Below are 17637 nucleotides of genomic sequence, written 5' to 3'. Positions count from 1 at the left end.
TAGAATTTTGTCTTCCTAATATGAAACATTCTCAGTTTTGATCCACGTTCATTCACCCCACCTGGAGACAATTAAATTTTTTTTAAATAAAAACTGAAACTTTTATGGTCAAAAATGTCTATTTTATTCTCATAAATTAAAGACTTTTTAAACTTAAGAATTTCAAGTTTTTTCTTGAAAATTAACAGACTATCTTTGTATTTTTTCTCCAGGGTGGCCCTAATACATTATTGTCATAATGGATCATTTATACATAGATCTTTTGTGGGGAATTATTGTTTGTAGGTCTATTATGTTCAGGTTTTGTAAGCTTACACCAACAAAAGCTGCAGAGAAACGCTCTAATACTGAGGTTGTTGGCACCGCTAGCACAAAAGGCATTGTCTACAGACATGGGCCTTTTAAAAACAACAAAGGCTGGTCATTTTTAATATTTGTTGAGAAAATATAAATGTGTCAAAAATGCTGACATTTAATGATGATGTGTTGCTTTCCTACAATTAGATTAAAATAATCACAATACATTAGCTGTCCTCAGTGCCAGTTGCAGCCGTTGCATTGTGCTAAATATTGACAACACACGGATGATCTTGTAGTACAGGGTTGCCATTTTTTACAGTGTAACATCAATGTAATTCACAGTATTAGAGGTAATATCTGTTGTGTCTATTTTGATAGTACATGTGACTGTGTGTATGTGCCTGTGTGTTGGCCTCCAGCCAGTTGGCAACGTGTGCGGTCTGCAGGCTAGTATTAATCAGATTGTTGACAATGTGGCTATGGAGCCTAAGCCAGAATGAGATTAGCTGACTGACTGATAGCTCCTTATCTCATCTCATTGAAGATCGAATCTGCAGCTGAGAGCAGCATTTCAATTCCCTTCATTTGAATGTAGCGACAGGTAATCTTACCGAATGATTGACAAACATAATTACACTCCTTCCATCCGGTTGTAGGTAGATGTGGTTGTAGGAGGTGCTGGCAACCACAAAGAACCTTGATAATAACTGTTAGTTCGCCTGTCACTTAATCACTTGTAATGCTTTGAGATGGTCTGTTGCCATTTTTCTTCTTGGTAATGATTCTGTTACTGAGTGTAGGCTGATACTGAGAACCCCTCTTATAACACTGGTAACAAAAAGAAAAGGAATAATTATAATCCTTTTTATCAGCTCTTAACTACTTACCTCGACAGATAAGGTAATTGTTTTAGGGGCTGACTCAGCACATTGAGCAAGTCCTAATCTGAGAACAAGCTAAGCCAGCATTAGCTCCATCCATATGTCCATCAAGAGGCCTCAAGAATGAACGATTTTTAACATAAATTAGCAAGTTTGAAACCAGTTTTAGAAATCTTTAGTGTAATTTGAAGATGAAAATGTCAGAGGTTGGGACGGGAAAACATTGATACAGATGTTTGGCTAGCTTTGGCAAACCTAGTTTGGTTTAGTTTAGTTTATCTGAGAGGGGCCATGCAAAACAAAACTGCTGATCCAGAGTTAACTATAGGGCTAAATTACATCTGTGGTCCCAGGGCAGGAAGATGCTAAAACATGCAATACACAATGCAACATGCAAACAGTTAGAAACTGACTGAAAATGCAGGTTTTCTACGGACAGTTTTCCAAAGTTTAGCTGAACAGTCACGTCATGCTGAATTTGGACTTGCTTTCTTCATTCTTAGAGGCGATGGTGTTTTCCAATGTACTTACTGCCATTTTCTCATAGGACTGTATGTAACAATCCAAATTGTATCGCATGCAATCACTGCTTCTTAAAAATGTGGGTTTCTTTCTGTTTGTTCCAAAATGTCTCCACGAATCTGATTATTTCCTTTTGATCAGGAGTCAGAAGTTTTAGGTCAACTTTGTCACAAACACTTTTGTCACATTCAAATAATAATGCAAACTGTCTCTGAGACCATTTCTGCTATCATTCTTGTACTGAGTTGTTGATCTTTTCAGCAATTTGTTCAATTTTTTGAACGTTTTCAGAAGTTTATGGTGTGCATGGGTATCCAGAACATTCATCTTTGACATCCTCAAAGTCTTGTGTGCCATTCAAACACATGCATTCCCCATACACCTGACTTAATGTACGGAAAGATTCAGGTTTTGTTTGGTTCAATTTCAGCAAGAATTTCATGGTAATGCATTGCTCAACTTTAAAGTTAATCATTTTTCAATGCCTTCGCAAAAACAAGTGCACTTCAATCAGTAGCTACATTGACTTAAATACGTCACTTATTTACAGCAGTTGTGCATGAATACCCAACCTTTAATATACAACACTTGATATCACTCTAAACCACAGGGATTTATCTTCATAAGAGCAGTCTCATTATTTAAAGGCCAGACCTCATATTATGGTTTTAGAGTGGTTGCACCAGCCTGGGACCAGCTTGAGAAACAGATTAATGAGAAAAAAAAAATCATCAAGTGCATGAACAGTTTCGCCAAAGATAACTGATGCCTGACGTGTCTAAAGTTCAAAAGGCTAGCTCTTACATTTCTGCAGACATTTTTACACGTTTCTAAAAAGTCACATTAGAGTCATTGGTTGTGCCCAGAAACTTGAAAAGTTCAACAATTTGTATTTCCTCTCCTTTTACTGTGTTGTCACCCCTCACATTATGAGTTAGACAGCTGTGAGTAAGCCATCGGATACTTTGTTTAATACCACAGAGAGTTTGAACGCAGCTTATTCTCTTGTTTCATCATGGGTGTAGATCACCATGTCATCTGCATACATCTGTATCTCTGGGCAGGTAATAAATATAGAAAATAGCAAATTGCTGTTTCAGTGGAATGACGTTTTCTAAATCCAAATTGCACAGGCTGTAATAGTTTTAATAGCTTAATTCTTGGGGCACATGTTTCATCTATTGAAGCAAATACTGACAAAAGCATGCTTTATTAGTGACATCTTGCTAGTACTGGGTTGGGCCCCCTTTTGCCTTCAGAAGAGCCTTAATTCTTTTTTGCATAGTTTCAACAATGTGTTGGAAACATTCCTTAGAGTTTTTGGTCCATATTGGCATGATAGCATTATGAAGTTGCAGATTTGTCGTCTGCACATCCATGACATGAATCTCCCGTTCCACCACATCCCAAAGGTGCTCTATTGGATTGAGATCTGGTGAAGTCATTGTCATTTTAAGAAACCAGTTTGAGATGATTTGTGACATGGTGCATTATTCTGCTGGAAGTAGCCATCAGATGGTACACTCTGGTCGTAAAGGGATGGACATGGCCTGCAATGATACTCAGGCAGGCTGTGGTGTTCAATCGATACTCAGTTGGTACTAAGGGGCCCAAAGTGTGCCAAGAAAATATCCCCCACACCATGACGCCACCGGCAGCCTGCACTGTTGATACATGGCTCGATGGATCCAACCTTTCATGTTGTTTGCACCAAATTCTGCCCCTACCATCTGAATGTCCCAGCAGAGACTCACCAGACCAGGCAGTTCTTAGCTGACTGAGTGGTACCCAGTGTGGTTGCTTCTGCTGCTGTAGCTCATCTGCTTCAGGGTTTGACAAGTTGTGCATTCAGAGATGGTACTCTGCATATCTTAGTTGTAATGAGTGGTTATTTGAGTTACTGTTGCCCTTAAAATCAGACTTAGCAGCAGTTACAGCTCAACTGAGAAATAAGAAAATTACTTTAGTGTTTCATGAGCTTCTATGAGGAGAGCCCTAAAGCCTGTGGACCTCATGAGTGATACTTCTTTGAGAGATACTTTCATGTCACTGTGTTCAATCCTCACATTTCTGAATCTGTGTGGTTTGAAGTTTCTTTCTTCTCCATAGCCTGTCATTGTAAACACTGACACCTGCTCTAGGAGGCAGAGCCCTGTGGTCAGACCGCTTGGTGCTGCTGATAATGTCAGAGTGAAGCAAGCAGAAAACTGTGATTCCTTTTATGTTGTTTCTGTCTCAAATAACTGTGTGTTTTATTTACCTGCCACTGTGGCCAGTAGGGAGAGCAAATTCACCTGAACACACTGAGCAGAAAACAAGTGGCAGATGCTGATTTCCAATTCTGGTGGCATGACAAAGACGAATGTTCTTTCCCTGCAGGCAAAAATATCTCTGGGGGTGGAGGATGTTGTAGGTTCTGGTATTAGACTGAAACATGACTGGGAACATCATAATACATGGGACCAAAATCAGAGGCATTCCCAAAACTGTCATCACCATCAGAACTATCCACATCTGCAGTCACAGGAAACAGCAATGCATGCTCGTCTGTAGTGTACATGTCAAATAATTCTGTAAATGCATGAAGTTTTATCAGATTCATCATGCATCCCCATCAGAGGATCATATCAGTGCCAGAATGATGCAACCAGACTCACTAATTTGAAATAAATAAGCCACAGACGCAGAGTATTAACTTTTAACCTCTTGGTTCATGGGGCATGCAATGTGTGCCATGTGTTTTGGTGTTGTTGCATAACCTGATTAGTAAAGATAATACTCACAAAAAGATAATCCAAATCATATAAAGCATTTAGGATATGTTTTTAAAGATTATGTAAGTCATCTTTATGTTTATTGTAATTTCCTTTTGTTGTTGTTTTCGATTGCATCAGCCTTACTGCTCATTCCTCTGTCCAACCTGTTCAGCTTCACATTTAATTGGGTGCTGCAGGAAAAAAGGGTGCTCAAATGTCAAACTTGTTGACTGTGTCTGAGGATTATTGAGTTGACCTTCTGATCTCTGAGGGACATCCATCCTCTTATAGAGCACTTTTAATTAAATCAGAGCAAGATGTTAATTCAAGAAAGTGCAGCAGAGGCTTTTGAAGTGCTCCGTCTGGGGGGGACAGAATGAGCTGGATTTACTGTTTGGTAAGGCACAAACTGTTCAGCAGATGTCAGGACGGCACAGCACTTGGTGCCTCACCTGCCTGCCCAAATCCTGCTGGATTACTTGACTGTAGGGAAGCACGATCAGGCAGTTTGCTTGAACTCATCACAATAGTTCTGCTGTGAAGAATCCCTGATATTTAGCCTTTAAACTGATTTAGAGATGGAGGTTTTGGAGCTAAGCCATTGCTAACACCTCAGATCAGCCTAGCCCTGAACTCTATGCAGAGGCCTTTTCGCATAGCTGAGAGGCAACTCCTCAAAAATGCAAAATACGCGTCAAAACGCTGCAGTGTTTGCGACTGCAAGTCTTTGATTCGTTCAGTGGTTAGTAACGTGCACTCTAGAGGGTGATAAATGGTGGCAGATAGTGATGCAACTAGTCCAATTGGGTTATGTGGGCTTCTACCAGACATTGAGGGGATTTTAAGTGGATTGATGTTGAGGCCCATGTGAGCAAATACAACACCCGATTCCAAAAAAAGTTGGGGTGCTGTTTAATATGTAAATGAAAACAGAATGCAATCCCATAAACCCATATTTTATTTTAATCAGAGCATAAACAACGTATCACATGCTGAACCTGTGGCATTTTACCATCCATTCATCCATTTTCTATACCGCTTATCCCATTCGGGGTCGCGGGGGGGCTGGAGCCTATCCCAGGTGTCACTGGGCAAGAGGCAGGGTGCACCCTGGACTGATCACCAGTCAATCGCAGGGCTGACATGTAGAGACAGACAAGCAGGCATGCTCACATTCACACCTATGGCTAAATTTAGAGTCACCAATTAGCCTAAAGAGCATGGTGGTGGGAGGAAGCTGGAGTACCTGGAGAGAACCCACACGTGCATGGAGAGAACATGCAAACTCTGCACATAAAGGCCCTGGCGGAATCGAACCAGGACCTTCTTGCTGTGAGGCAACAATGCTAACCTCTGCACCACTGTGCAGCCCCGACATTTTACCATCACATGAAAAATAGTAGCTCGAAAGGTAGGGACAGGGACATGTTTACCATTGTGTAGAAGCTCCTCAACAATCTGTCAATGTCTGGGAAAAGAGAAGACCAGCCATTGATTTTGGGTGTAGGATTCTAGCTCCTCAACAGTGCTGGGCCTTCTTTGCCAGATTTTTGATGTAGCCCCTCGACCTCCATTTGATAATCAGTGCTGTAGATGGTAGGATATTCAAAATCTTCACAATTTTATGCTGAAAAAAATTTTCTGAAATTGTTACAGATTCTTAAACACACTTTTTGCAGATTGGTGAACCTCTGCCCATCTTTTATTTCTTAGAGACTCCTCCTCTCTGAAATGCTCCTTTTATACCCAGACATGTCACTGGCCTGTTGCCAGTAATTAGGTGCTCCTCCAGATGTTTTTCACCAATTACAGTGGTGGCAGCACCATGCTGTGGGGGTGCTTCTCGATAGACGGCCCTGGAAGGCTTGTAAAAGTAGAGGGTTAAATGAATTCAGGAAAGGAGGACAATCTTATTCAGTCTACAAGAGAACTACAGCTTTGGAGAGTATTTATTTTCCAGCAAGCTGCCAGAAAGCTCCGGAAAGCTGCACAAAAATGGTTCAAAGACAACAAGGTGAATGTTCTGGGCATGGATGTATGATAATACGTACCAGACATCAGTAAACACATTAGCGACTATCCTGCTGACCTGAATATTTAAGGTTTCTCTTGGGTCGTCTTAGATATTTGGCCGTCCATTTCTGTTCATTATGTGTGGAAACTGATGATCCAGCTCTGAAACAGGAAGTTGGCTGCTTAGCATGCAAGAAAGAAGACTTCATTATGTTTTGAGTTCTACAAAGGAAGATCTCTGATCCTAGATAACTGATGATCAAGTATTTGCTAGTGAGAAATAATTCAAAGTAGGTTTTATCAACTGAAGAGTGCTACCACTTAGAAACCAGTGAAGGTGCTTCTTTGTGTGTTGAAGACAGCGTGTAGTAAAAGAAGATTTTGGCAGGGATATCCGGGGTAATCCCTTCATCCGACCACCTGCAGGTCCACGGGATATCCTGTAATGTCAGGCCCCTACTGGCCTTTATCTAAGTTGAATGACTAGTGCTAATAACCACCTTTTCACGCTGTGTTTCTCCCTGTGTGACTTTTAATTTTTCTCTTTCTGTTTCATCATTTTCTATCTGTAGCTGTCTCTTTCTATCTCATCATCCGCTCTCCTCTTGACTCCATTTCTCACCACTTCACTCCCTACCCAGCCATCCCATCACCCTACCGATCGCCCTCTCACACTCGATGCCCCCCTCCCAATCAAAAGACGCCCCCGGCTGCGTCCTAGTTACCCCCCCTACAGAGATAAAGAGCTAATTGGAAATCCCTCTACTAATTAACCTTCTCCAGGCTGAAAGGTATTTATATCCTCTGCTTTTTGATGGAGCGATAGAAAAGAGAGGGAGGGAGGGCTGGGAAGGGGGAGGAGGAGAAGGAGGAAGAGTAGGAGGAGGGAAAAAGGGGGCGAGAGAGCCGAGAAATGAATGTGAGCTGGTGGGTGGAATATAATGGTTTTGGTGGAAGGTGGGTACAAGTAAGTGAGAGAGGAGAGTGAGGAGGAGATGCCAGAGTAAAAGACTGAACTGGAGCATTTCAATACTAACATCAGAATAAATTCTTCAGGATGTGACAGGAGAGGATAAACAAAGCAATCACTGGGAAAAATGTCAGTTTCTGTTTTGAGCCTAATCAATTTTGAAAATACAGTACATCCATATGTTTTTAAGTCAAGGCAAAGGGAAAATTAATATTGTTAATTCTGATGTAGTTAATGTGATGCTAGGCCTGATACTCAGTAAAAACATTGTAAGGGAACATTGTAAGTTTTTATTTCAATTTATAAGCATTTATATTATTAGTGAAAATCAAATTATACTGATTATATTTGATACTGTGGCAATAAAAAATAAAATCCCTGATATCCAGTATAATATAATTTATTACTTTTAATAATCGAAAATTGCAGGCAAACTTCTGCACACTGAAATCAAGAAAAGCAATCAGAAAAGTGGCTTGAACTTTTAAGTACCACATGAGGGAAACCCTTGTTATGAGACTCACTTTCACTTTACAGTTAAGACTGCCATTAAATATGATTTTTAAGAGGGAAAAAGAATTGATTTTCTGAGTCAGAAACAGCACTGGACCCATTTTAACTGTGGAAACTGCCTTGCTACAGAAAAAGACCTTTGATTATTCAGGATGCTAGGATCAGTGTTGGGATAGTTACTCAAAAAAGTGAACAATTAAACATTACTTAACTAAGCAAAAAGAGTCAGGAAATTAGTGTCTGGTAGATTATTTCTTACAATGCTTCCTGACAGTAGGAAAGCTTGGTTATTTCCCTTTTAAATGGTGCCACATTTGTAAGGAACATGCATTTGTGGGATGAGCAGCAGAGCTGAGTATGTGAGTTGCACCCGTGAAAAATTTGCCAAATCTCCTCTTCCAATGGATAACAGCTTATTTTGCGGTTGACTCTTGTTTGATGTTGTTTGGTGGATTGGATGATAGAAGTCTGAAGAAACCATACATATTGCCAATTTATTCATTTAACAAATAGGAGCCTGGCTCCTCCTCCTCATGCTAGTCACCAGCCTGGTCACACACTGCTGTAGGATGGCATCCCATTCTCTATCGACCAATTTCAGCAAGTCAGCCTATGTGATGCCAAAGCTGATCCCAAAAGTGTTCAGTGGGGTTGAGGTCAGGACTGCTGGCAGGATAGTCCATCCTCCTCCCACCCAAATTCTGGAGGTAGTCTCTGATGAACCCCGCTCTGTGGGGGCCAGCGTTGTCATCTTAGACGATAGAGTTTTCGGCCCCTGTGAGGAAGGTGCTGCCCCACATGCCATCACACTGCCTCCACCAAAAGACATAACTATCGGTGCAGCAGTCAACATCATGCTCTCTGCATCTTCTCCACACTTTGACCCTATGATCAAACTGCCATTGGCGACGCTGAACATAACAGGAGCCAATCAGGCACCTGATTGTCAGCACCCAGGCGTACCAGATGTTTAAAGCAAGAGTCAGTATCAACAGCAGAATAAGGTGTTTGGCACTGGCAGAGAAGACTTAGCAAATTTTTTTCATGGGCACAACCAACATACTCAGCTCTGCTGCTCATCCCACAAATCCATGTTCCTTTCAAATGTGGCACCATTTAAAAACGAATAAAAAGGCTTTACAAAGGTGTAAAATTTATTTCAATTTACTAATCACAAAAAAAACAATTAAATCATTACTCGCACTGACGTCATACGTCACTGGTTTCTGGGCGTGTTTATCGTGTTGACATGGAAATATTGCAGAGATTGCATTAAGCTGCTTGCCCCCCTCCCCAGTCCTGTTGCTGGCCTGCATTCACATTGCTCCAAGCTCAGCTGAACCTGGAGGACACAAATACATTTCCATGTTGTAATATGACACGTGCAGTTTCAAAGATGTGTGGTTTAAGTTAGCAGAATGGAGAAATACACAGACAATATGACAGCAACTTTACTCTCTTAATGGTGAATTTGAGTTGTTTTGGTCAAGTATAGCTCTTTAACACTTCATCATTGTTTAAAGTAATTATGGAAAGGAATAATGTTTCAACTATACATCACTCTCCACTTACATAGGATATCATTCAATGCTGAAAGTACATCCTTCTGTCTGTGTCAGGGCCAAGGAAGTGTACCGTGTCTGAACATGCTACTGAGCACTTATACTGGTCAAACAAACTGGACTTCAGGGCTCAAGCATCTTTGGCCATGGCACTGCCTAGTGTGAGAGCACCTCGAGTGTCCATGTTAAAAAAAATACTACATGGGGTGCCAGTGGCTCAGTTGGTGTCACAGGCTTGCTCTTCACGCACCAAAGAGCTTACTGGTCATGGGGTTGACTCCAGTTCTGATGCTGTTTGGTGCATGACAACCCCCACTCTCTCCCCACATTTCCTGTTTCTATATCTGTCCTTTCCAATAAAAGCAGAAAATGGAGAAGACAAAAATATCCATGTTGACTTACATTTACAAGTCAGTCTACAGTTTAATTGATTGGTGCTAATGAGAACTGGATTGCTTGTAGGCAGCTTGGCCTGTCATTGTTGATATTCCAAATGTTTACTTGGGTTGATGCTGTAGTTTTTGTAGTTCTTTCATACATGATGCTTGCCTGTGGCCTCTTAACTGTAATGAGATCTTACTGCACTCAGCTCTTTGTGATGGATAAATTTCACCAGTGTGTGGCCTTGACATGCTTAGTTTTGACTTTGAAGCTGAGAAATCTGTCAGTAGACTGGCTAGTGTCGAGTATGCTCGTTGAGTGATTTAAGGCAAGACAGTGATATCAATAATGCTTTCTTTAAGTCTACGGATTTCACAAACTGACTAGAGACTGCACATACAAACACATCGGTCAGATATTAACAGGAGAAAATAGTCTGTGTTTTGAGATTTATCTTAATGACTAAATAGAGGTTTCATGTGGTTATTACAAGATTATCACAGTGCAGTCAGAAATTATTTAGGCCTGTTCGATTTTTCCAATCTTATTATGTTGAAGCCTGGTGCTGCAATCATTTAGGCTCATATTTTCTCCAGTTAATCTACAAAGAAAAATACATTGATCGGGCATGATTTGGAAAGGCACACACATCTTTATAGAAGGCCTTAAAGCTGACAATGCATATCAGAGCAAAAACCAAGCCACAAGGTCAAAGGATCTGCCTGCAGAGCTCAGAGACAGGATTGCTGCACACATGAAAGGTGGAGTTTGCAAGAAAAGTACCTAAAGAACTCTAGGACTCTAAGAAACAAGATTCTCTAGTCTGATGAAATCAAGGTTGACGTGTCTGGCCTCAATTCTAAATGTTATGTCTGGAGGAAACCAGGCACCACTCGTCACCTGCCCACCACCATCCCGTTCATGAAGTATGGTGGTAGCAGCATCATGCTGTGGGGGTGTTTTTTAGCAGCAGGGACTGGGAGACTGGTCAGGGTTGAGGGAAAGCTGAATGGAGCAATGCCCAGGATCTCTGACTGGACCAAAGGTTCACCTTCCAACATGACAATGACCTTAAGCACAGGAGGTTTAGGGTTAACTCTGTGAATGTCTAAGAGGGGCCCAGCCAGAGCCCTGACTTGAACCTATGGACCATCTCCAGAAAGACCTGAAAATGTCTGTCCACTGACGGTCCCCATCAAACCTGACTGAGCTTGAGAAGATTTGAAAAGAAGAATGCAAATCATCAGTCTGCAACATAACAAAACCAAAAAAGTGAAATTGGGGTGAATACTTTCTGAATGCACTCTTTGTTACAGCTGTGCTCATATGAGGCAAAAGTTGTGTGATGGTGTGTATGTTTTACATGCAAACCTTTGCCAAAAGAACGTGCATATAGATGTTTTACAGCCAGTAAAAGAAGAGCCAAAGTTGATATAAGTTTAAACTCTGTTGTATCTCTTCGTATGAGAAGGAACGCTGTGGATGTGCGTGAGGGAGAGCATAATGAAACATAAGAGGAGCAAGAGTGACAGTTAGTGAGTCAGCCAGTCAGTCAATCAGTCAGTGAAACACTGTCTAGCGGGTAGCAGAAGGCACAGTAATATATATGTGAGGAGGAGGGGGAGGGGGCGGGGGAGCGAAAGATCTCAGGAGAGTAGGAGTCGAGAGAGGAGAAAGGGAACAGTTTCAGGTTTCCATCATTTGCCGAGCCACCTTTCTCTTGTCAACCCCCCCTCCCCCCTCACAGGAGCAGGTGGGGGTCTGAGGAGGGTAGGGTTACCTGGCTGACATCCCCTGCTGTCTCTGCTCGCTTTCATTTCTGGTTACACTCCCACTCCAGTCTAAAAGCAGCTCTATAATAGCAGCTGCACGGGGAAGAGTTTTTCAATCCTGATAAAAGCTAACCGGGGCTGAAACTAGGGATGGGCATTTACGGCTCTTTAAGTGCTCAAGAACTTTCATTACCTTATGGATGAATACCCAAGTACTTGCTAACTCTATACTATACACTGCTTAGACACGCTGCCCTCCTTGTAATTGTCGCAGACGAAGACTACGTGCAGAAATAAAAGCTCTTAAAGGAGATTTCTTAGTGCTGCTCCTGAGTTTTGTAAGTCTTTTTCAGTTCTGCACCTTAAGAGGTCTAATTTTATGAGCGCACTCGGACCTACCAGTGGCCCACTATGTTGTCTGTGGTGCACTGCTCATCAGAACTTCAAATCCCAGTTCTGGATGAAATAACAAGTGTTGGTAATGTTACAGAGGGCCCCCTGTTGATTTATCATTTGTGCAAAAGCACAGCACCTCCAAAATAAAATTCCTGTTATCAATAGATGAAATTAACTATTCAAGGACCAAACAGTGCTACAGTAACAGTGTAGAGATCTGTTTATGAGTCTAAGTAATAGACACTTTATCTACATGCTGCAAATCAGCCCTCAGATTGTGATTTTGCAGCAATTGTCACTGAATTTTGGATTTAGATCGTTAGAAAGTTTTTCACCTCTTTTGTAGCTATGTTTAATTTGGGCAGGGCAAATATTGCGCCCCACCACGTCACCTGGAATTACTAGGTGACATGGTGGGTAATTACCCTGCTCCCCTAACGCTACAACAAATAAAATCACAGAGCAGTTCATCTCAGAACAGTCTTTTGGTTGCTGATGTCACTGCCTACATAGAAAATTAACAGCCAACTACATGCTGTGATTTTGTTCATTGTGAGGTAAATTTACCAAATCTTTCAGCCACAGTTGGCCTATTGGTCATTAAAAGTATCTTAACCATAGAGATATCATAGAGATTTGTACCAGAAAACAGTAAATTTAATCCCTAACTTCTGTCTCTGTGCTTTGGTACACAGCTAGGCAGCTGCACTCTGATCACAGTTCACCATTAAGTCAGGGTGCAGGCTAATTGCTGGAGTGCTTACCTACCTTTCACTTGAACTGGATGCAGCAGGAACAAATATCTTATCTGTTGAAGGTGTGTTTTAATCCATATTTCACTTGTCTTTAGTTATGGATGATTTAAAGAAGCAGACTGTTGCTTTGTCTCTCTCAAAGCAGAAACAGTTCCATCTCTCATGTCTGCAAAATGCATTAAGTATCCAATGATAGACACGTTCTATTCCTTCCAAGTCTATCACAATAAAAGTGTCGAATGCTAATCATATTTGAAGAGCAACATCAGGAAACAGAGTGTTTTCAGCAGCAACTTAACTGAGGTCTCATAAACAGGACAGAAGCTTCAACATTTGGCAATGGGCGAATTTTGCCAAAATGTTGAAGTATCCCTTTAACTTCCCATAACTCAGATATAAGGAATATCTGAAGTGTTAAATACAGAATGAGAAAATTGAACTAAAAATGTTTTAGCTCCAAACTGTCTGCCTGATATGACATAAATATGATTGTTTCTCTGGTGGCTTAAAAACAGAGTTATAACGTAGCAGCACAGCAGACAGATGAGTCCTCCATTCAGGTTGTAGCATTTTTTTTTAAATCTGAGAGGATTGTATTTCTCCTGGGTGGGAGTGGCTTCAGCTCATTCAACCAATACGTCCTCACTGTTCATGATTTTGAAGTTTAAATCTATAAACAAAGATGTTTTTCATGACTGAAATATAGTAAAGTTTTTTTTAATCATTATACAGGGACTTTAAACGGGAGCATATCTCCTGTCACCAGTTTTGTTATAAGCAGGCTAATCCTCCCCTCTTTGGTGTCATGATAACTCTAAAGCTAACTGATGCTAACGGGACTTGGAAAAATGTGATGCAAGACTACATGTTGCCTTTCTCTGTTGGTTCCTGCTTGTGATATTCATGTTATCATTTTTCTGTCAGAAATACCCCAAACTTTTCCTGCCTGCAGCTGAAATCCTGCTTATGAAACCGACTCCTCTGTGTGGTATGGTTTTGTTGACAGTTGCCGTGCTGTAATCTGGCTCAATGAGCTGATAAAGCCAAAACCATGGCTGGAGAAATAGTACCTCTGTTCAACATTTGTTATGTTTTTTACTTCTTATTATTTATCAGATATTATAGACAAATTCTGTGGCCAATTTCAGGGTGTCTATGGGGTCTTACAAGTATTAAAAGTTGCTAAATCCAAAGGAGTTGTTAATGGTCTGATAATCGTTCAGTCACATACCTTGATGCTGTTTGGAGCTGCTAATTAACACTTTTCCTAATGCATCTTAATATTAAATAATAATAACCGTGTGGGCGCGGGATCATGATTCATTAGCAGAACAAGCTTGATGAGTCAGGATTTTATTTATCATTACAGTAAATACGTTAAATGTGTTTGGTGGAGATTGTGACAGGAACAGAGAAGCACCCAAAGTGTCAGGAACAGGCTGCAACAGCAGAGAGAAGAAGAAAACAGCTCCAAGCTCTGCTTCAGGCACATAGGCTACATCTATCTTTCATAAACACCAGTAAGCTGCTGGCAAAGCTGGTTAGCCAAAGTGTTTCAGTGGGTCAGACTCAAGGCAGAGACTGGTTTAGCCTGCTTCTCATGTGAGATACTACCTGGGATTGTTTAGGGCTGTGCAACCTGCTGTGAGTCTGCAGCTCCAGACGCCAATTTCAAGGTCGGAGACAGAAGCAGCTGAGAAGCTTTTGACTGCAGCACACAGTGAGACCTCTGTGGCTAAAACTCAGTCTGACGGTTTTATTGGATTGTGAAGCAGAGCTGACAGATGGCCTGGTAAGAAGGTGGTTTCAGCCAAGCAATCTGGTGATATATTTCCAAAACATAAAAGTTTAGGTCAGAAAACAGTACTTTCAAAAACTTTGGCTTTTGCACTTTAAACCAATGTGGTCAAGTTAAAGGAAAACAGCAGTCAAAGCACTAATCCTCTTATTGAGTACATTCACATGATCACATGAATCCATAACTGGGAGGGAATAATCTGATTTTACATGTTTACATGCACTTCAGTTATGTGACCCCCCAGAGACAACTTATGCTATATGCTAATGAGGACTGAGTTTTTGGACTGAGTTAGGGTAGTCCAACTGAAAGAAGATAAGGGTATCAATTAAAAGTTTAGCTGTAAACATGGGTTTGATTTTGGCCATATTTCTTGGCTGAAAAAAAACAGGACTGAACTAGTTTGGTGATATGGCAGTCAAAGTTTGAATGGTTATCAAACAGGATGCCAGTTTTCTTGGAGGTGGACTTAATGTTGTTAGCAAGGGGACCGAGATGCTGGGTGACATAATTGAGTCTGATAATGAAGATTTCTGTTTTACCCGGGTTGAGATGATGAAAGTTTTGTGACTCACAATTGAAACATTAGACTAAATAGTCATGAAGGGTGCTGAAGATTGTTGAGATTAATTGGTTCGAATGGAAAAGTAGAGCTGGGTGTCGTCAGCAAAACAGTGGTACAATATTACAGTATTAAAAACAAGGTAGTTTACTCAGAGGTAACATGAACAAAGGGAAAAGGATTGGACCAAGTTTAGACCCCTGTGGAACTCCACATAACAGGGGAGCAGAGAAAGACACATTACAGTTGAAATGAACATTGACATGTCTGTCAGAAAGGTATAAGATAAACCATTTAAGTATGTATTTAAGTGTATGGATCATTGCCAGTGTATGTAGAAATGTTCTGATGTTGACTGCAGCATGGTGTCTCTCACTTCCTGCCCCCAGTCTGACTTTTCTGTGCTATTGGGATAACATGATGGGAAAACAACCCACAATCGGTTTGTTACCTATTGTTTTAGCTGGCACCAAGAAATCTTTGTTATTGCTCCATGTCTTGTAGGAAGAGTAAAAATCACAGATTTGCAGCTCTGACCTAAATAAAAAGTATAAACTTGTAACCATCTAGTCTGGACACATAGCCCGGGAGACATATCTACATTCAACATCATGCGTTTTTTCTTTTTTCTTTCATGTTTTCCAGTTTAAGACCCACGGCCCAAGCTTCACTCGCCTGCATGCGCCCTGGCCTGTGCTGTGTCGAGAGGCAGAGTTTCTCAAGATTAAAGTCCCCACAAAGACGGTGAGATCTCAATCAAAGTTAAGCCTTGTCTTTTTTTATGTGTACTTGTTATTTCTCCAGCCATCAATAGACTTCACAGTAACAATGTTCAAAGTTCATTAATAGCAGGAACTGTTTTATCTACTAACACATCATTGTCAAGTGTAAGGTTTTGGTGTCGTTCCCCAAGGCCTTTGGCAGTTCTTTTGAAGTATGTCTTAAAAAGTTTTCTAATTGACTCTGCTGTGTGTTTTCAGAGTTATGAACTTAAAGAAGAAAAAGGTTTCGGGTCCAGTATGAGCACAGTGTGGAAGAAACTGAAACAGCCTTTCCAGCCCAAAGTACCACATCAGGAACACGAACGCAACAAAGTCCTCTCACACTGCTTCTCCAGGGACAAACTCCACCTGTGAGGACTGACCACACTCAGACACCAGCACATTCATACAAAACATTCTGTGCCTTCGCTTGCTGTAGGACATTAGAGGACTGTGAGAAATAGGATCAATCAGTCCATCAATCTGTGGAGCAAAACAACAAATTGATGCTCTTTGTTATATGGATCCAAATTTTAAAAAAGTTGGGGTGTTTCTGTGAAATGTGAATAAAAGGGAATACTGTAATTAGCAAATTTATTCAGACTGCATTCAGTTGCTCTCAGCATAAAAATGGTCAGAATGTGGGATTGTCTTGTTGAAATAAGCAGAGATGGCTGAGTCTTGACTTATTTGTAGTTGAAGTGTCATGCTTTGTTTTCCCTCTTAGCCTGACGTTGTTGAAAACAACAAGGAGAGACACAGGTTATTAGAAATTAAACAACTTTTATACCATAAATCATAGCCTCCTACTTTTTGCTCCCATTCCAATAACACTATTCACGCTTTATGGAAGCGTTCGTAGCTAGTCTTGAACTTCGTTGACTTTTCTGGGTCTAGATTAAATCCACACCAGTAAATTCAACAATGAATGTCATTTTGATCAATTTTAAAGCCATTTTAGTTTGTCTCTCCTGCCAACTTAGCATTAGCCACTATCTTGAGTTCCCAAAATGAATGTCACGTGGGCTGTGACAACCAATGGTAGGTAGTTCCGTCATCATGCCCTGTTTTGCCAAACAGGGCATGTGCAAACACTTAGAAACTAGAGGAGACAGTCTGAACCAGGCCTGAATAGCTCATAATAGAGAAAAAAAGAGACAGAGAGCCTGTGATGTTTTCCTCTGTGTCTCTACAGACAGCGATTGCTTTGAGAAATGGCACATAATCAGCAAAAACAAAAAGTCAAAGGAATTTTTTGTAAATATGTGAATATTTTGAAGACTCTCTGTCACTGGATTATTTTTTTTTTCACTTTTTGGTCCCCAAGAGATGGGAGAACAAGTTTTTGCAAAAAGTCAGTCCTTTTTGTTTACTGTGTTACACATAAAAGTCTTTGTTTTGATTTCTATTAGTTTTTTCTTTTGTCTTTTTAGTCACATAACGTTTCATAAAATTCAAGCAACATTGCTGCAGAACACACATTCTTAAAGCCTAGATTTTCCTGAAAAAAAGACATTAAGACCTTGGCTGTGCAAGCTTTTCAAGACATTAAGGTCAGGTGAGACAAAATGCATTAAAAAATAGCTATTAGGGGGCACTGGTTTAGCTCAGTTGATAGAGCAGGGGTCCATATACAGAGGCTGTAATCCTCAACGCACTGGTTGCAGAATCACTCTGTGTTCTCTGTGCTTTTTC

General features: G+C 40.7%; 1 protein-coding gene across 2 annotated transcripts in view; it reads left to right on the top strand.

The window, feature by feature from the left end:
* Positions 1 to 17637, top strand: part of ano2b (anoctamin 2b) — a 115663-nt gene that overhangs the window by 16625 nt on the left and 81401 nt on the right. For both annotated transcript variants that reach the window (XM_041780781.1, XM_041780780.1), the window contains exons 3-4: positions 15827 to 15925; positions 16162 to 16313. In XM_041780781.1, the coding sequence (XP_041636715.1) occupies positions 15827 to 15925; positions 16162 to 16313 (251 nt within the window). The remainder of the gene's footprint in view (positions 1 to 15826; positions 15926 to 16161; positions 16314 to 17637) is intronic.

This window comes from Cheilinus undulatus, linkage group 23 (genome assembly GCF_018320785.1).
Source record: "Cheilinus undulatus linkage group 23, ASM1832078v1, whole genome shotgun sequence".
Lineage (NCBI taxonomy): Eukaryota > Metazoa > Chordata > Actinopteri > Labriformes > Labridae > Cheilinus > Cheilinus undulatus.
Note: the sequence above shows the minus strand (reverse complement) of the source record. Positions and strands in the feature narration are given on the sequence as shown.